The sequence below is a fragment of the Penicillium canariense genome (genome assembly GCF_028826845.1).
Source record: "Penicillium canariense strain IBT 26290 chromosome Unknown utg000004l_segment0_segment0, whole genome shotgun sequence".
In the NCBI taxonomy this organism is placed as follows: Eukaryota; Fungi; Ascomycota; class Eurotiomycetes; order Eurotiales; family Aspergillaceae; genus Penicillium; species Penicillium canariense.
Genome location: NW_026622731.1, coordinates 2,916,565 through 2,930,628, shown reverse-complemented (window position 1 = coordinate 2,930,628; position 14,064 = coordinate 2,916,565). Strand labels below are relative to the sequence as shown.

Here is a 14,064-nt window from a genome sequence, read left to right as displayed (position 1 = left end):
TAATGCCTCCCGCTTAAAATTCGCTTGGGCCAAACCCTGACCAAAGATAGCATGAGCTCAAGGAAGAACTATCTCAGTGCTAATCAATGAGACAGTGCTCTGAGAGAGCCTAAATCGTTCATTCTATTGTGCGGGACAAACCCCAGAGCCAGACTTACGCACCCACAGTGCATTCTCCACCTGGGCATTCTAGTCCCCATAATCGACATGATAGACTTGCCGGAGGGGAGAGTCTAAGGCCTACGTCCAAATATCGGTGAGACCCTACCGTGGGTCATGAATAGTCTCATAAAGCATCTCTCAGTAGACCAGAGCGCTCTATCGCACGTGTTTGAGTGGGTGGTGCTTATCTCCAATGTAGGCGTAGCCCCTCCGTCGCAATAGCTCGCTGTTGTTGTCTTTCCGCGGTGCAGGCATTATCCACCCCTCCTGCAGCACCCTTCTTCTTCCTTACGATGGGGTAGAACACGTGTAAAAGCTACTCCAATTATTACATTCGATGTGTCTGAAAGAGTCTCGACCATTGCGTGCGATAGCCCGGTCCACCTCGCGGGTGCTACCCGAAGGAGTACTATTACCCACTTTTTTTTACTGGGCCTGCTCCATAGTTCAGATTTTTTTCTAGGATTTTCCTAGAAATCTTATAAATTTGAAGAATGTTATTCCAATTTTGCTCAATTAAACAAGACTTCAAGACTCCAAATGGCCATCTTCGACTGGGTTCGTCGACTTGTTGGCCAAAAGGCCACCAGGGCTGACGAGGGCTTCATCTCCGGGGATGTTCTTCCTAAAGTTCTCGAGCCAACAGTATTCTCTGTTCCTAGTACCTCGTGGCCCGGCACACCATTCCCGGAGACACCGAATCCTGCGGTGACCTCCCCTGCTGGCAGTGAACAAACCCTGGTATTAGAGAAGCTCCCAGAAGAATTCGGTCGGCTGGCATCTTGGAGAGGCTCCTTGATTTTGCTGGTGACTTCAGGCTCCCAATTTCTCGACAATGTTTTCATGACAAGTTCTAACATGGCATTGGCGTCGATCCAAGAAGAATTCGACGTAACTAGCTCCAATCTGCAATGGATGATTTCTGCATACACCTTGACATTTGGCGGCTTCCTATTATTAGCTGGAGCTTTATCTGATCGGTAAGATCTTCCGGAAAATTGATTCAGAGCAATCCCTGACCCTTTTTGCAGCTATGGAAAAAAGAAAATCCTTTGCCTGGGCCTTTTCTGGCTGTCTGTGTGGACATTAGCCATCGGATTCGGCCGATCATTTATTCAACTCACGGTCTTCCGTGGTATCCAGGGAATTGGCGCAGCAATGACCGTTCCCTCAGCAATCGGAATCATCAGTTCTTATTTTACCGGTGTTGACCGTACACGAGCACTCTCGATCTATGCCGCCTCTGGGACCCTGGGGTTTTGCGCCGGTCTCATCTTTGGTGGCTTCCTGACGTCTTCTTTGGGCTGGAGGTACATATTTTACTTTATTGTCATCATTACCGGTTCCCTGGGAGTTTTGGGTTTTATTGTTCTCCCGCGGGACCGGGTGGACACCAAAGTGAGACCCCAGATGGATTATTTTGGCGCGGTTCTTTCTACAGCTGGACTAATCCTGCTCCAATTTGTCCTCTCTGGTGGAGGTGTTTATGGCTGGGATAAGCCGTTCATCATGGTGCTTTTGATACTGTCAGTCGGCATGCTGGTTAGTTTCGTACTTTGGGAAAAGTACGTTAGCAATCCGTTGATGCCACTTCCTCTTTGGAAGATTCCCAACTTTGCCGGTCTCTGGGTGGCAGGATTCAGTAAGCCGTCTCTTCATTTAACGATTTTTTTAATCAATAACATTACTAACCAGAGAAAAGCTTGCTATGGAAGCTACCAGAACGTTATCTACTATATTGTGCTAGCTGCCCAGCAAGTCGATCATCTCTCGGCTGGAGACACTGCTCTCCGTTTCTTGCCGATGGGAGTGATTGGGTTCATTGTCTCCTTGGGGACTGGAAAACTCCTCGAGTACATGAATGGAAAGTACTTGCTTCTCGCAGGACTGATCCTCACTGTTTTGGCGCCAGTCCCGAGCGCTTTGACCGTGACTTCAACCACCGATTTGTGGGTGTCTTTTCCGAAATTTCCTTTTGGGAATGATGCTGACTTTGGCAGTTGGGTGAATGTCCTCGCTACCTCCCTCATCAGCATTTCTGCCGTTTCTCTTATTTTTGTGACGACTAGCACAACCATCTTGACCACTGTTCCAGCGGAGGTCAAGAGTTTGTGTGGTGGAATGGTGAGTGACTTCCATTATAGGACTTTGAATCGAAAATAACTGACCAACTTTTAGTTGAACACTGCATTCCAGATTGGCTCTGGTGTCGCGCTGGCCATATCCGCCGCAACTACTGAAGCAGTCGACATCGAAAAGGAACACAGCGTTGCACAGCAATACTCTACCGGGCTCTGGTGCTCTACCGGACTGGCCGGCCTTGGCCTCATTATTGGTCTCATCGCCGTCAGACGAAGGGGGATTAGTCCCGAAGACAGAATCGGTGGGGCAGTGGCTTTGTGATTCCAGTGATTCCGTTGATTCCATTAATTTAGCGAGCGTTCTCGGTTTGATAGACTTTAGATTGCATTGTTTTTGGGTTGGATAATGGCGGCATGACGGTTCTGATGGCGGATAGATAATGATTGACAATCGCGACAAGTTTGCTTGCTTTTCCGAATTAAAAAACTTCTATTGTATCCAGATATCGCTAAGTGCCCGTAGTGGAGACAACATCCATGGTGAGCAAGGCCCACTCCAGATAAGCTTTGACCTGCCCTCGGACCAATCTGAATTGACCAGACTACCCTGTGCCACGGTGCCCAGCACTTATCTCCGAAAGCTCAGATGCAATATCTGGTTCTGGTGGCAACGTGCATATCAGAAATTTTTGACCCGCAGCAAATGGACGGAGGGGTTTCCCACTCGGCCCGCTCAGATGTTCGCGACCCGCCTTTTAGAGAAATCGATAGTGCGGGAAGGATAATGACGACCACTGTAATGACACCGAAAACATTTGTGGTACTAGTGGGGGTAGTAGAAGTGGAGATCAAGATTATTCGATTGACGATTGATCGCTATGAAGACAGAGAACGAGAAAAGAGGAGAATTGGCAGTGGTATTGTGTCTTGCCACGCGCTTCTCTGATTCGCTTCTTGCGGAGCCACTTCATCACCTTCCTTGGACTGGCCTGTCTTGGCTTTAGGGTTCTAGGGCTTCATCTGCATATCTGTGCACGTTCTACTTATGTGCCAGCTTCGTGTTATGCTTCTCACCCCTCCTTTAACCACAACGTTCCGTGTACTCATGCCACCAGTATCTCCATATCTCCAGTCAAGTTTATGCTCATTTGGCCCTGCTAATGAGTACCCCGCATGTTTGTGTGCTACCAAGGCTCGCACTTGCCTCTGCGCAGAAGCTTCAGCATTGATCATCGTTTGTCTCGCAGAAAATTTTTATCAGCTCACTGATACATCATCTACTACAAAATGGAGTGCGTAGACCCTAGGAAGGCCCCTACATGGAGCGCCCGGGGTGGGGTAGATTTGCGACTTGCCCGTATAAAATCGGCTCTACGAAAACAGAGACGCAAATCCACTGTACAATGAGTCAAGAACATCTTTCAAGAATTAAGCCGAACAGGGTAAAATGCATAGCAACCCTTCCACTAGGCCAGATTGAGTCGCATTGGATTGTTGTTGTGTCTTCCCTCGGCCAACTTCATGTCAGGAAATTAGATTAGCGTTTATTTATTCCTCAATGAGACCCTTAGCCGTCTCTTAGGTAGGCAGGGCTCAATGGTTCTATAAAAAATCTATTATATACCCCATTGCCAAATGGAATAAATAATGAGATTAGGCACATGAGACACGGTATCAATGCAAATAGCAGACCGGATACCTTGGATTCTTCTCAAGTCCAGCACTGCCAAGAGTTGATCCAGCCAATTTTGGAGTTCTGACAGTTCCAATCCTGTCTGTATCTTTCAGCCTGGTAGTAGGAGCTACCAGTACACTTGTAGCCTGTATATAGAACACAGTCCATTTTGTCGTAGACACTTGTACGGTCAATTCCGGTGGATGCGGATCCTTGCGAAAGATCATAGCAAGCACCACTGTTGCCTGGATTCACAAAAGTGTTTTGCTGGTATGCGTTGCAGCCACAGTCATAGCATTCGTAGCCGTATACGAATCCAACGCTGTTGCCGGCAAGGATTGGGGTCGCAAACAGTGAGGCGAGGACGACGTCTCGGAGTTGGAGTTTGACCATTTTCGGTAACTTTTCTAAGAAGTTTGTCTAGTCAACCAATATGTTAGGTATTTCCCTCAGTTTTAGTAGATATAATGAAAGTCCATCGATTACTTACCGGGAGGATTTTATGTTGGTTCAATGTTTTTGCAAGGGCCGTAGGTAGGTATGAAGCAAATGGTCCCTGTTGCTACGTTGAAGATGTGTTAAGCACGGTAGCAGGAGGTTGGTGAATGGAATTTCGTTTAATAGTGAAGTCTACGTCTCCATTTATATTGAAACTAAGCTGATCTAATACCTCACGGTGCATGGTGAAGTAAAGTGGGTCTTGCGCAGACTTGCGCAGACTTGCGCCCGGCTCGTGATGATGGCCATTATCCTAAAGAGGAAGTTATATTAACTTGCAAGCCCTTGCAGCTGAATTGCGGGGCACAAGCATGACTTCCGTTACTCCACTAATGTTCATCTTTTCGGTTAAAACTTCTAGAAGCATTATTTTCACGAATGCTTCTTCAAATGAAGGAAGGACCTTCGAGTATGACGCTCAAATGGCCCCCACGCAACTAGTGATCAGCCGCAAATATCAGCCAAGCCACAGGATTTCATGCGCTATGCTACTGTAATTCCATCTACTAGTCGCTCACCAAAGATTTTAGCGTCTTCACTTCGATAGTTGTGGTCCATTGTCTCGGGGCTCTCGGCGGAGTAAGCAGCTGTGGCTATTCATCTACACGAGACCGAGATTTGTATTTAAATTCTCCAGGAACTTCCTTCAAAATGTAGATAAGAGTAATTTCAAACAAAAGACCATTCTTCACGCAGATTTCCTCCATCACTTGGGTGGTAAACTTATGTTGTACGATAAGTCCCCTAAGTCGCTATCTGAGTACTCTCCTTACTCGTTCACTCCATATCTAACTACAAAATAGCCATCAACAGTGTTAGAGCCCATCCTAAATTGTCTCTCACGATGATTATGCCAAACCTGCCCCTCTTTTTGGCCCTTCTCAGCCCAGCATTAGCAGGATCCGTCACTACAACCTATGCATACCCATGCAAAGGATGTGACTGTGCCCAGTCCCATCAAAATATCTGGTTGACTCAGCTTAACCAAACCTGTTACGATTTCAACGATAGTCCGATTTCCATTGAAATTCAAGTGGAAGACAACCTGGGCTACATCCAATGCGACTTCTTTGCCGGCGCGGGTTGCACCGGGGATAAGCATAGCGGAGAAATCACCGCTAAAGGGGAGTCGGCAGACTGTGTGCTGCCGGACTTGGAAGTTGTGAAATCGTATAGTTGCTTTACATTCTAAACGAAACACTTCCCGGAGAGTTGGGTGGAGCATGAAATATCTCGATGGGAGTATCGGAGTAGAGAGCGGACATGTATTTACGCGACTTCACAGTAATGGTTTCAATCAGGCATCGATAATATAGAATCATACCTTCAGAATATGATCTCATTTACTCAAGGAGTAGTAGTACCATGCGATTGGGATCAGATGCCAATCAGAGAAAAAAAGCCTTGCTAGTCATGTAGTCGTGGGTTCCTACACAGTCTCTCTACGGTGAAGGCTAAAAGTAATTTCACTACCGATTATATGCTTTGTGAATAATCCACCCAATGTAATGCCTCTTCTCTAATTTCTAACTCTTCATTTCAGGGCCGATGCGTGCAACGCGCGCGTCTTCCAGTGAAAACAATACAGTCCGAAAGGGGTTAATAGGGAATAGCTAAAATTAGACTAGCGTATTTCGAGCTCGGGTTTGGGAATGAATATTACTGTAGTTCGTTGGCAGATAAGACTGGCCCCAGAATCGCGCCCCCATTGAAAATTGCCTCCTCGACAGCACCGGGGAAAGACCGCGCATTAAAGACACGGTAACTCTCTTGTGGAGCGTTGGTACGCTTTTCGTGTTTGCTTTTTGCCCTGGACCAAACCATGGGTCGCACCCACCGCGACGATCTCGCGGACGCGACCTCGTCGCACTCGCTGCATTCCATGAACGACGTGGACGACCTGCCACCCCCTTTACACCGACGAGCCCACTCTCGATTCCATTCCCTCCCAATCCACCCCCGTGCTGTTCCCCTCTGGCCCGACTCCTAGTTTCCGGCCCCTACGCCTTGTCGACGCGGCTTATGCGCTCCCTGGCAGCAACGGCATTCACTCCCATGACACCCGCGTCGTGACCCTCTCGCCGAGCCTCTCCAGGAACACCAATGAGCTCTTCCACGTTATCCGCAGACAGCTCAAACTGCCTGTGCGGCCGATGCTGCATGTCCGTGGCACACACACCGAAACCTCCAATGATGGCAAGCAGAAGAAGTCCAACACTGTCACCGACTTCGACTTCCGGCTGGATCTTGCCGAAACCGTGCTGAGGGGATGGGAGGGCGGCCCGTTGCATGCGAATTGGATGGAACTGGACGTGATCCGCGATGGAGATGACATTTCCGCCTACCGGGGTGGAATTATGCGCTCGCGCGCGTACAAAGCCCCCGCGTCGGGTCCGGTCGTTGGCCACGCCATGGACAGCGATGCTGCCCTCCTCGGACCCGATGTCGAGGCCGGCGTTGATGTGGATGACCAAGAGGAAGGGGAACATCCTGCTGTTGCGGATATCGATGCCGACCTCAAGCTCTGGTGTGAGCGATTCTGCCTCGACCCCTCGCCTGTTAAATCGTATGGCCCCCTTTGCCGCCCGCTATACTCCGTACATTATGACCTCTTGCTGATCTGATTTGGAATTCTAGCTTTACGATCTACCGTTCTCTCCAGGGGTTCGATCATCAAGCGATGCGTAATATCTTTGACTCACACATCCGTGATCTCAACTACCGGGGCAGTATCCATCAGCAGTTCTCGCAGGCCCACAGCTCCGTCACCGTCTACTCCCCACACTGGATCAACCAGCTACGCACCAACAAGTTCGTGTGGTGGGTTGTTGTCATCCTTCAGCTCTGGATCATTACATGGCCGATCATCTGGCTGATGGAGAAGCGGTACGAAATCGCTCGCACGCGGTGGAATGCTTCGCTTGACCCCGGTACCAGCTCCAGTTTGGTCAAGTGCTACGCACACAGTCGCAATGAGTCAGCTTTGGCTGAGTTCTGGGCCCCAGCTGTCAAGCAGGCGGCCTGGACCCGCCGGTCTGGCGACAACAATCTCCTGACGCGGCTAGACGCCGAACGAACGCAGGGAATGAGCACCGAGCAGTTGATTAACTTCCGCCCTCGCGAGTCCGATGCGGAGTTAGAGCGACGCGAACGTGTCGCGAGAGGTGAAGGTGGTTTCATGGACAGTGTCGTGGGCTTGGCTCGCGGCATCAGTGAAGTGGGTCAGGATTGGAGGTTCACGATGGGCTGGGGTGCCAATACCTGAGTTGGTGTGTCCGTTGGTCTCGAGGCTCGCTTGGTATCTGTTTCTTGCTTTCTGTCTACGCTGGACAGTCCGTCCGATCCACGCGCATGGCCTTGTTGGTACTCCATTCTTCAACCTGGTTCCAGCCGCACCATCTTCTGTGCCACCCTCCAGTCCGGATTACAGCCGCTTTTCCTCTTCCTCTGCATCGCATGATGGCCTGACGTTGACGAAAGTTTTGGGGCCGAGAATCTAGTCGACAAATATAATTTTTTTCCTCACTAAATACCCTCTCCCTGAGTATCTTGTGCTGAGGATCGAGGCTGACGTGAGGGGCTGGTTGGCGGATTTTTATTTAGGCCCCCGCTGCATAACTCCCAAGCCGCATTTTACGACCAGCCACGGCGCTTCCTGCAGTGCCGTTGGCCTGCAGCCCGCCTTGGAAATTGGGAGGAGAGGGGAACATTCAGGCAGTTATCGAGGCGGTGAGCGTGGCGGTGACTTCCAAATAAGTTAATTTAGGAAACCAGTTTATACTTTTCCGTGTTGGTGTCAGCAGCCGCCGTAAGCAGGTGAATACGAGATTGATATGACCTCCCATTCTCTCGCATGCCTGGATCTCCACTTAGAGCTCCTCCTCTCCCCATCTCGGTGCACTACTGCAAACATTCCTGGTCTCTCGACTTTAATTTTCATCCTTCAGAATGATGCGCAAGAAAGAAAGCTATACACACATTACGCCGATCCCCGCGAGTGTGCCCCGCCAACTGGCCCTGGATATCTTACATAGCCATGGTGAGATCATCACCCTCAATCCTCTCGTGCTCTCATACCATGCAATCAAGGCGCCGCGAGATGCTGCGGCAGACGAGTATTACTCCACATGGTACGAGATCATCGAGCGAGTCCAGTATGTCCCCGGGCTCGGCAAGCTGGGCTCAGGCAAGATCAGTTTCAAGGGCTGTTTCCACGACACTCCGTGGGGCCTAATCACGCACACGTTTGTTCCGTTGGGAATCGATATCAGGAGCAAATGGCGCATCCTCGGCAACCAGCCCGACGAACCACGCAAATTCCAGGAATTTCGTGTAGAGGGGGCCCCCGAAGATGGACTTTATCTGCAGGAAGATATCGAGATCAACTGCAATATCACGCTGGTCTCATTTGTCAAGAGTCAGATGAAGGCATCGTCCAAGGTGCTGGTGGATCGCCTCATGAAGAAGGCGGAGCTTCTCGATGCCGGCGTCCTGCAGGCGATTATGGAGGACGGGAAACTCAAGACCGTCAACCCGGCCGACCGATCAAGCACCATCCGACCGGATTCGTGGGCCGCTCGAAGACAGTCAGATCAAATCTCGTTGAGCTCGTACCAAATGCCCCGGTCGGCGTCTGTGTCGACGCGACATTCGTCGATGTCGACGGGCTCACAATCGATGGCCCCCTTTGTCTCCCCAAAGTACGGACAAGATAGCAAAAACTTCGCCGTGGAATTGCCCGCAGATTTTTACCATCCACAGCCCTCACCTGGGCTCAATGAATATCAAGAATTGCCTGGTATGAAAAGTCACCGATCTTTGAAAACTAGAAATGTGTCTAAATCATCCAACATAGATTCATCCCTCGACCGCGGAAAGACATACACGGCCGAAATGCCTGCAACGAGGTTGAATTCGAAACGACAAAGTCAGCATCGGGATGTCATTCATGAGATGCCTGAATCACACCAGTAAGCATGGCGGTTGGAATGCAGAGATACCCTTGTAAGGCGCGCGCTTGCTGTTTTGTTTTGTTCGACTAAATTATTTCTGGGGCGTTCTGAAATTACGCTACTTATCTCAATGTATCGGAGATATGTTCTACAGGATAACCTGTGGATCTGAAAACAGGATGGAACTGTGATATGTGATTGGAGTTCGTTGGCCACTCAAATGGACCCCTGAAGGTCCTCGAAGCGCTGAGCGGCAAGCGAGGCAAGCTATCGCGGACATGATTGTACAGATTCATCTTCTGAATGCGAAGAATTTATTCCTGCTCCATGATTCAAATTTACTCGCGGGGTATAATTTGGCAAGTGGAAGTTTGTTAATAGGCAAGGCCATGAGCCAACGGGGTCCAGCGATAAAGGGAAAGCAACTCCCTGCGCCGGGCTTTGTGCTCATCCCATGTGTGAGGCCCAGCTTGCTGAGCGTCATATAACATTGACCTGAATACTTTACGAAAATTTTTCTGTGGAATCTGATGAGCCCTCTGTCGGAATCCTGCGAAGAGAATCTCATTTACCTGGAAGGTTGTATCTAGAGTCACCACACTGACCTCGTGGGCCCTGATAATCGTCTCGCATACCTCTTCCACCGATCGATTTGGACCCAGCTCCGGCATTCGGTCCACGAATAGAAGCAGAATGAAACTCCCTTGGAGAAGATAGATGCCAAAAAGGTAGGGCATGAAGGACAATTCTGGATCAATGGTCAGGATCTGAGAAACTACCCCAGACGCACTCAGGGCGTGGGAGGCACAGGTCACGAAGCTTTGCGAGGTTATCCAATCGTCCTTGTCCTCGATCATGGAGATTGGGTCCCATTTTCCATGCAGAAGGATATAAAACACATGCAGAAGATAGGTGCTATAGACTTTGACGAAGGGAAGCTTGGGATCCTGGGATGCCCTTGCAGGGGGAGAGCCGAAGGGGTCCACACCCCGGGATGATCCTCCATGGGATTGCGGAGGGAAGGAATGGACTGCCCCGTCCCCCGAGACGGAAGTGCCGATTTGATTGTCCAAGTCACCGAGCTCCTGTTCCCGCTGAGATATCATTGCCTCGATACGGCGAATCGCGTCCAGAGAAATGAATTGACCGAGAGTGGGATGGCCCCGAAAATGATGCAGGTCGATGATATGGCCCAGAACTCTAGCCAACGGCAGGAAATATTCGAAGAATCCAGGGCCTGATATCTGAGTCGGAGGGCCCAATGACCCAGCGGGGATACAATTCAGATCCGCTGTATCCAGGGATTGCCAGACCCTCTCGGGCAGGGGAGTTCGCACGCAGAATGTGCCTTCTGCAATACTCAGTCGCAGGTTGAACGATAGGGCCAGATGTCGGTCCAAGCAGTAGATTAACCAAAACAGGCGGCGTCGTTCCTCCTTTGCGATGAGCCATCTTCGAAAAGTAGCATCGCCATTATACAGCCCACAGAAAACCGGACCGAGATCGATGTCTTGGTCTTCCATACTGAGCCCACTGGCTCGAACTAGTCGAATCAATTTGTCACGCCATTTGAGCGAGTCAGCCTTGTAATGACCGCCCGATATTACCAATGTTAATATCGCAACCGCGAGAATGATCTCGGTCGAACCGAGTTGTCGCGGTAGCAAAGTCTTTCCACTCGCTGGCCGATCTGGGGCCGAGTGCGAAGTACTTGGGGGACCATTGCTAGAATGGGGATGAGACTGCCAGCCATCTAATGCGAGTCAGTTACCACATCACTCTCCACGAAGCAGATCGATCAACTCATACTTACCAGAGGTACGGAAGTAATTGTCTGGGTCTTCCGGTTGAAGCAGGTCCAATGAAAGACGATAGAGATCCACACTCATCCGCTCTCGGGCCCCTGGGATGTCAAATATCTTCATATCGGCAGTCTGTGCTACGCAAAATAAAATGACCGCAAGGAGAGCTGGTGATGTGGGCCGAGGGTCGGTAGAACGAAGGACGGAGGATGGGTGTAAGACATGTGCAAGCATATAAGGAGACGTTGACTTGAACGAGTTATGCTCCTCATTGAAGTAGATTTCGAGCATCTCCGATGCCTCCTCCGCGGAGAGGATTCCATCTAAGTGCGGTAGGACCGCGTCAAGGCAGCGGTAAGGTTGTCGTATTGAGACGTGTTCAGGAATTGCCCCCGGGACATCGTCAAAAACAGCCTGATGAAGGACCGGCAATGACCCCCCATGATCAAGTGACATCTTCGAGAATCAACTTAGTAAATCGAACTATTCCAAGTCGGTCGGTCATAAAAGAAACTTACGCGACCCGGAGTCATCGCTGCCTGGCTCGTCTCCAACCGTACACTGCTTAGTGGTGTCTGGAAGAACCCAACCCAAGGGTCTTTCTGAGAAGTAAATGCTGAAGTGGTTGCAAATGTCTCCACGCCAGTAGGACTCTTCAGATGTGCCGCATCCTTTGTAGGTGCATCTAGACCATACGGTCGATGTTCTAGCGGCGACATCACCGAGGGTGCATCTTGAATCGATGCATTGCTTGAAGTCACTGTTTCCCCTGGACTTCTGGCCTGCTTCTGCGGTGAGCTGTCTCCAAACGAGTTCTGATCATCTCGCAGCTCCCGGCTAGAGCCTCCCCTTGGCCGGCGACCACGCTTTCGGACGGTCTTGGTGTAGTGGCAGGCCTCCTCGCGCTCTTTGTCCATTAGCAAGGTAGATCTGAACATGTTGGAATGGCCTTCAACGTACCTGCACATCGGCGGCTTGATGTGAAGTGGTTAGCAGAAGCCACAGGATACCACTAGGACCACTTACCACGGTCGCTGCCCATCACATCGTTGTTTGGAGTGCGTGCACGAGTCGCAGGCTCGCAGAACCCGGCTCTGGCTCCGGTGGGTCATTTTGGTGCTTGACATTGCTGCAGGGAAAGGATCGAAAATGCACCGCGAATGCGGGGATAGAAATGCGGGGGGAGAGCCGGTGGAGTCCCCGTTTTAAGACAAGGACGATTTGACACAAAGAACTAACTTGCCCCTGCATGATTTGCGAGAGCCGCAGCATTTATTGCATATATAGGTTCTTCCTTTCTGAATGACATTTGCTCTCATCGACATATGGCTACACTTGCTCAAAAGCAGACATTGGGATAGGCCGCGGTTACTGGCAGACCCACATACTTCTGGCACATTGGGAAACCCGCTTATACCGATTCGATTAAACAACCACCCCAAAAAGGTATCATAAAAATTCCATCCACCGTGAACTATTCCCCTTCCCGTCTTGATCTATGACGCCTAGGGTCATAGTCTGGCGGCCACTGGCTTTTGGTGGCCACATCCCAGCCGGGCCCCGGGCTGGGGAAGCAGTAGTCAAGCCAGGGGCCGAGAAGATGATGGACGGCTGCACGGAGTTTCTCATCTCCTTTGGCTGTGCTGCTTTCTGCAGCTAGACCAGAGTCTGCGCTCCAGAGCCAGCGTGGTTCATTGGTTACCCGCAGAACCTGCCGTGCTGTTGCAAGGTTGTCTTCCAATTCAGCGATCGAAGTAATTCCCATGATGGTCGTTATACGGAACTCGGTAGTTGAGAGCGACTGGCCGCGACGGATAGAATGCCGCAGCGCCAGAGCTGCCATTGATTCTCCCTGCTCTGTGACGTAGTCGGCCGCTTTTCTAACCGCACTCCGTAAGCCCGACGGTGCTGGGTGAAAGTCCCCTAGATCCCCGACGGGCACACCCTTTGCGCGAAGCAGCCCAATGGCTAGTGGACTGGAGTTACAAACGCAAGAAACCCCTGCTTCCTGGAAAGCATGCAAGCCTTCCTGGGCCAGCCGATCATTTTGCAGAGTCATTTGAGCCCAGTTTTGGACAGCGTCAAGAGGTCGAGAATAGCGCTGTGGAACGCGGCGAGCGATTCGGGTGAGGATGTCAATGGAGTATCCTGAGATACCAACATACCTAATATGGCCCTCGCAAACCAGATCGAGCAAGACGCCGATCGCCTCCATTACCTCTTCTTCCGGAACAAATTCGACATCATGGCAAAACACGACATCAAGATACTGGGTGCGCAGCCGCTGCAGTGAGCGCATCACTGACTGTCGAACCCATGCTGGCGAATAATCAAACTGAGTGGCAGTGATGCGGCCAACCTTGGTCATCAAAAGATACTGGTCGCGGGAATAGTGAGGAGCAACATCAGGGTGTGACAATGCTTCGCCGAGAAGTATCTCCGAAGGATGATAGTAGGCTGAAGTGTCGATAGCTCGCAATCCCAGTTGGAAAGCACGCTTCAGCACCTCCCGCGCTTGTGCCGAATTGGGATTCCGGGATACTTGATGGCTGAACCCAGCACCACCCAGAATAAGCGGAGGGAGCAGATGAGATAAGGGTGGTGAGGCCGGGGAGACATTCATCCTGAGACCTCGTCCGCGCGAGAACTATCCCGGAGTGGAAGACAGATTGGAAGAGGAAGAGGCGGTCGGTGAGTATTCAAATCATGCGACCGTACGAGTGCCCTGCGTGCATCGTGGCCATTCCCCACTCGCCCACACAGGCAGAGGCAGCTTCGTGCATGTTGAATATGGAGTCCAGACAAGGCAAAATAAGGTCGACGCGAGATGGGATTCTCCGCTGCAAATACCCGACGGAAAAATGTTGATTGGCCGGCTGAAGCGGCGCCGATGC

At 50.7% G+C, this 14,064-nt stretch overlaps 6 protein-coding genes across 6 annotated transcripts; 3 read left to right on the top strand and 3 right to left on the bottom strand.

Moving 5' to 3' along the window:
- Positions 1–702: 702 nt before the first annotated feature.
- N7482_007375 (permease of the major facilitator superfamily) lies at positions 703–2,565 on the top strand (the record flags this gene model as incomplete). The annotated part of the gene is made up of 5 exons (XM_056689500.1): positions 703–1,142; positions 1,194–1,804; positions 1,865–2,111; positions 2,163–2,286; positions 2,341–2,565. The coding sequence occupies 5 exons, from the start codon at positions 703–705 to the stop codon at positions 2,563–2,565; spliced, it is 1,647 nt and encodes a 548-aa protein (XP_056541929.1).
- A 1,389-nt stretch (positions 2,566–3,954) lies between these two features.
- Positions 3,955–4,311, bottom strand: N7482_007374 (uncharacterized protein; the record flags this gene model as incomplete). Its single annotated transcript, XM_056689499.1, has 1 exon — positions 3,955–4,311. The coding sequence occupies one exon, from the start codon at positions 4,309–4,311 to the stop codon at positions 3,955–3,957; it is 357 nt and encodes a 118-aa protein (XP_056541928.1).
- A 1,927-nt stretch (positions 4,312–6,238) lies between these two features.
- On the top strand, positions 6,239–7,681 carry N7482_007373 (uncharacterized protein; the record flags this gene model as incomplete). The annotated part of the gene is made up of 3 exons (XM_056689498.1): positions 6,239–6,307; positions 6,342–6,982; positions 7,054–7,681. 3 exons carry the CDS (start codon positions 6,239–6,241, stop codon positions 7,679–7,681), a joined length of 1,338 nt encoding a protein of 445 aa, XP_056541927.1.
- Positions 7,682–8,364: 683 nt separating this feature from the next.
- Positions 8,365–9,390, top strand: N7482_007372 (uncharacterized protein; the record flags this gene model as incomplete). The annotated part of the gene is made up of 2 exons (XM_056689497.1): positions 8,365–9,214; positions 9,272–9,390. The coding sequence occupies 2 exons, from the start codon at positions 8,365–8,367 to the stop codon at positions 9,388–9,390; spliced, it is 969 nt and encodes a 322-aa protein (XP_056541926.1).
- A 352-nt stretch (positions 9,391–9,742) lies between these two features.
- N7482_007371 (Zn(II)2Cys6 transcription factor) lies at positions 9,743–12,297 on the bottom strand (the record flags this gene model as incomplete). Its single annotated transcript, XM_056689496.1, has 5 exons — positions 9,743–11,121; positions 11,182–11,626; positions 11,689–12,077; positions 12,131–12,144; positions 12,197–12,297. The coding sequence occupies 5 exons, from the start codon at positions 12,295–12,297 to the stop codon at positions 9,743–9,745; spliced, it is 2,328 nt and encodes a 775-aa protein (XP_056541925.1).
- Positions 12,298–12,644: 347 nt separating this feature from the next.
- On the bottom strand, positions 12,645–13,793 carry N7482_007370 (uncharacterized protein; the record flags this gene model as incomplete). The annotated part of the gene is made up of 1 exon (XM_056689495.1): positions 12,645–13,793. One exon carries the CDS (start codon positions 13,791–13,793, stop codon positions 12,645–12,647), a length of 1,149 nt encoding a protein of 382 aa, XP_056541924.1.
- Positions 13,794–14,064: the final 271 nt, after the last annotated feature.